The sequence below is a fragment of the Argentina silus genome, assembly GCF_951799395.1.
Source record: "Argentina silus genome assembly, chromosome: 1".
Lineage (NCBI taxonomy): Eukaryota > Metazoa > Chordata > Actinopteri > Argentiniformes > Argentinidae > Argentina > Argentina silus.
The window spans coordinates 26,652,007-26,657,040 of record NC_139655.1 but is presented as its reverse complement, the minus strand read 5'-3'; the positions used below and the strand labels follow the sequence as shown (position 1 = coordinate 26,657,040).

At 41.6% G+C, this 5,034-nt stretch overlaps 1 protein-coding gene across 1 annotated transcript; it reads right to left on the bottom strand.

Moving 5' to 3' along the window:
- Positions 1–795: 795 nt before the first annotated feature.
- On the bottom strand, positions 796–4,722 carry LOC310803031 (5,6-dihydroxyindole-2-carboxylic acid oxidase-like; the record flags this gene model as incomplete). The annotated part of the gene is made up of 7 exons (XM_083667669.1): positions 796–989; positions 1,214–1,360; positions 1,879–2,058; positions 2,252–2,419; positions 2,605–2,809; positions 3,471–3,793; positions 4,371–4,722. 7 exons carry the CDS (start codon positions 4,720–4,722, stop codon positions 796–798), a joined length of 1,569 nt encoding a protein of 522 aa, XP_083523795.1.
- Between the last annotated feature and the right edge of the window lie 312 nt (positions 4,723–5,034).

Sequence of the window (5,034 nt, the reverse complement as noted above, 5' to 3'; positions counted from 1 at the left end):
GTTGCAAAAGTAGGATATTACTTAGAAACATGTGTTATTGGGGCAATGACCTTTTAGACATCACAGCTTCAGAAAAGAAAAATAATAAATGTTATATCTTATTCATAACAGGACTTGATTGAACGAGGGATGCTGTCATGAGTTGAGATCAATAATATTGTCAATTGGCTAGTGATGGAAGATATTATAGAAGGCCATTTGGCTATTTAAAAATCTGTGATATTTAGACCATGTTATCTATGGGATACTAATTTACATGATGATATCAAGTGGATTATCACTGTATACATCATGGTTGAAGGTAAGGCCTTAAATAGGTCTGGATAAGCCTTCAACACTTTAAGTAAGTGGACAATTAGGTTTAACATTGATAAATCTGTACTATCCCTTTACATTTTGGCCACTGTGGCCCGCATCCAGTAATTACAAGCTTGTGTATTTTGAGACAAGAATACAGGAAGAGAAATTATTGAAGATAATGTTACAGATATTATAAATTAGCATTCTTAATGAATAACATTTTATTTAATTTTGAATGAAAATGGTTCAGTTAAAAATATTTGTATACTTTCAGAATCAAAATGTTTACAAGTCAAGCCACTCCAGAGGGTAAGTAACAGTAGAATGAATGATACAGTATGTTCATTTAAACTCCATTTATGGACTACAGTACAGTATGTGTTATATTGAAATGGCACACAAACATCAATTCGTAATCTAATTACATCGCTGCAAACAATACAAAAGTATGAAAATAAGTACCACTCAGCTTAGCCTGTTGTTATAACACTGAGCCTAGACTACAGATTGGCCTTTATCGTGGTCATCGTAACGTTGGTACTGTTCTCCGAGAAGTGGCTGATGGCCCTCTGCCTTGCTGTAGGACCTGGCACGCACGGCACACGTGGTGGCAGCGAAAATTACTGCCACGATGACGAGAGCTGCTACGATGGTGATGGTAATGATCTCCGTCAGAGAGAAAGGACGAGCTAGAAAGACAAGTAAAATGTACAGTTTTACAGTAAAAAAGAATGTCCATTTAGTTCAAAGTAAATAAATAGAACATGACATTGACAAGTAGATAGATGACCCACACAATTAACACAAGTGCAATGTTGCCTGTAGCTTATACATTCACAGCAATATATTATACATGTATTTGTAGTTGAAAAGAATAAACCCTACATGATGTATTCTTTTTTAAAATACACACCTGGCCATTCTGCCTCATATGAGTACCCAAGGTTCTCAGGGGCAGTCATAAACATCGCAGCATTTGTCACCGGTGGCCAGAAGGGCACCATATTGTACCCCCTGTTGTGACCAATGGGGGCATTCTCTGAAGGATATACAGGTGAATCTGCAAGATATAAGAACATTCACATTAAAAGATGTGTCAAAGACCAGATATGGTACATATTAATCGATTAGTGTCAAGCCTTGGCCACATCCTGAAGGACCTATAAATATATTCACAGATCACCCAGAACAATAGTCAGGAAGAAAGAGCAAGAACTGCTCCCTACATTCTGTTTTATACCCACATCTCAACCATCAGTGTTCAAATCAGTTGGTGTCAGGATAATGAACCAATCAGACCTTATCTTATCAATTACACTCAAATGACACCCAGTATTCAAACATTTACTTCAAAGTGAGAGTTCACAATGGCCATTTGGCCCATCAGGGGAAGGGATTGAAAGAAGGAGGGCAGGCTTGGTTTATCCATCGACCATCAAATAAATCATATCCAACAAATGCATAGAATTCATTGGAAGGATGAAACAACATCACATTTTCAGATTAGCGAGCACAGGCAAAAACTAGAGAATCAGCCGATGAAGACATGAAAATCAAATGTGGCACAGGATGGATTACCTGGGCTGTGTCTCCTAAGCCACTCGTCAAAGATAGCATCAGTGAAAGTGTGGAGCAGGACAAAGATGGGGTCATTGGGGGAGAGGTGGGTCTGACCACCTGTCCCGTTCAGGAAAAGGTGGGCCAGATTGTGTAGGCTCCTCACTGCGGGGTCATAGTTTCCCTGGGGAGCGCTATAGCCTGCACACACAATACAAAGACAACATTGTAGCTCTGTTAATTTGTTAAAAAAAAAACACAACTCATTATGTTTGCATATTTATGAGTGTGTGTATGGATGTACATGTGTGTGTGTGTGTGTGTGTGTGTGTGTGTGTGTGTGTGTGTGAGGGTATATGAATATGTATGTTAGTGTATAAGCGTACACACTTACCTTCAATGGTGTTTCTGAAGCTCTCGGAGGAGGTGGAGTAATAGGGCGGGGTGTCGAACGTGTTCACTTCCAGGCAGTCAGCTACATCCTGAGGTTCAGGGAGCCGCTGCACCATGGGACGGTTGACATTACCCGCTGGGTTCCTTCTAATAGGGGTGGTCTCAGAACCTGGGTGGAGAGAGGAGAGGGTGAGGCGAAACCATTTTTTTTAAATTTCCATTTAAATCAGTTACTTACAACACTGACACGTTTCCAATATAATTCATTGTGTCTTCTAATTACTGTCTAATTGATACATAACCCAGGATCACAGAATCATTGAGACAAAAAAAAAGGGGGGGGGGGGGGCTTACTGTTGCAGATTGTTCCCAAAGTGTCATAGTCATCCACACTCTCACAGATGACCCTCCAATTGGAAAAGATGGAGTTAGAGCTGAGGGAGTTCATATCAAAGCTGCTCCTCGCTCCCAGTAGGTCATCTGTGCAGATGTCACATGTGCTTCCACCAATGGCAAAGTTCCAGTAGGGTAGGGCAAAGGATGGGTCTTGCAGCATATCCTGAATTAAGAGTTGGATTAGAAACAATTACAAAAAGGGCTGAATCCCAATTGGAGATTAGCATGAACACTAATAATGAATATTTGTGAAAATAGTTATGTCTGAAATTGGGCATACTGAGAAGAGATTAACAACATTTAGCTCATCCAACTAATGAATATAATAATCCAACTATCTTTAAAAACAATAAACAGGCTTTGTCCGTAATAAACCGATGAGTAATGCATAATTCAAGAAATAAATTAAGCAACAGATGTTCTTTTGTGCCAATTAGACCCAAATCTCAGCTCTAACCACTAAATGCCTAAGCACATTTTCTGCAAAGCTTGCTTGATTATGGCATGAAATTGCAGCGTCTGGTTCATACCAATGCCATTACATTATTAAAACAAACAAGAAGAAACGCAAAATTACATAATTGATGGGCAAAAATACAAATACAAATGTATATGTGCGATACTGTAGGTGAATCCCCAACACCTGATATCATTGCATTACGGACCTCGTCACGGTAGATATATCCACTTAACCTCCAGTAATAGTAATCTAGATCAGATTGATACGGATTCTTTCTTGTGGTCCAGGGTCAGATCTATTATTTCATATGTGACATGCTTGAGGCTTTATTACATTTGAGCCCCCCCCCCCCCCCCCCCCTCACCTGCATGTCGCGCTCAAGTTGGAGCAGGTGAAACCTATGCCATGTGACGAAACCTGGGCCTTCGTGCGAGAAGTCCACTCCTCCAAAACTCGGCTGTCCCAGCCCCAAGAAGGTCTTACTGACCGAATAGTAGTGAGACCAGACAAAGTAATTGTAGATGGTGATGTTTTCGAACTGCATTGTGTTTCCATCGGGCCCGAAGATGTCCTGATACCGCCTTGTAGCGATGACAAGGTCCGGGTGCACGGTGCGCTTCGCCTGGTCAAGAGCATTTACAAACGCTCGCTTCTGATCTGCACTGAGTTGCATTACGTTCCTTCGGACTGACAGATTACAGAGAGAGAGAGAGAGAGAGAGATTTGGATTAATCAAAGCATTCATGCGTTAATGAGTAAGCTACTGTGCTTTTTGGAGAAAAAGATAATTGTTCATGCCAATGGGGTATAACATGGCACTTTTTACCTTGGTGCAGAATCAGACATCATTGCCTACGCCTTTATAATACAATTTGTTTAACTATTTTCTCTGGGGGCTTGTCTGCCCTTGTTAATCCATACACTCGTTGCAGTCTAACCATAGCTTCGGCAGAGATCTCCCTTTGCAACACTGTTGAGTCATGCGTAAATTCCGGTCCCATGAACAGAGCAGCAATCAAAGTAGAATTTGCTGGACCCACATTTTAGTTGACTGAAGTGGTCTATAATTTTGCTTTTTTAACAAAACCACAATGTTCCACAATTATCTGGTTTAGTGTCAGACATATATTGCAGACATATTTGCCTTTTAAGATAAAACCTATGCACAGTGCAATTGCGTAATCGTAAACAAACATACAATATATATTGGGATAATGTAAAATGTATTTTATTTAAGACTGATTAAATAGATTGCACTGCTTACCAACAGAGACTGGTTGATCACAGTTGATCCCCGTCCACCCATGTCTACAACGCCCGCAATTATAACCGGAGAAATTTCCATTGCACTGGCATGTGCGGTTTAAGAAACGAAGGGGCCAACGTTCCCTGTCATCCTGTCCATCATGGGGGTACTGTGGACCGTGTGGACGACCGTCCGCTGCTACTGACACGCACTGTCCACGTCCTGTGCTGGACCCGCAGGCATCGTTCGGGACCCCAAACGGGGATGGACAACACTGACCACTTGTAAGTCCCGCTGGAGTGACACATTCCCTTGGGAACTGAGCGCGGACGAGCACTGCGCTCAAGAGCACAAATCCGTATTTCCACATACCCATAAAGACGCAAAAAATACGCACACCTTAAATTCAATGATATGGAACGACTCAGTCAATCAACCAAAATGTCTCTCTTTCGTGAATGACACTCACTAGTCAGTACACTGAAAACCACATAACTACTATAGTGTTTCAACTCAGTGGACTCAGGTCTGGTTGCTTTCCATGTGGCCAGTCCGAAGTTCTAATTGCCTCCCCATCAGCCAAATAAACCCCCGGCCTTAAATACCGGATTAGCGCATGACTGCCAGGATTCCTGATCTCCGCGTGATCACATCACATTTCCTACCGGACTGAGAGGGAAGG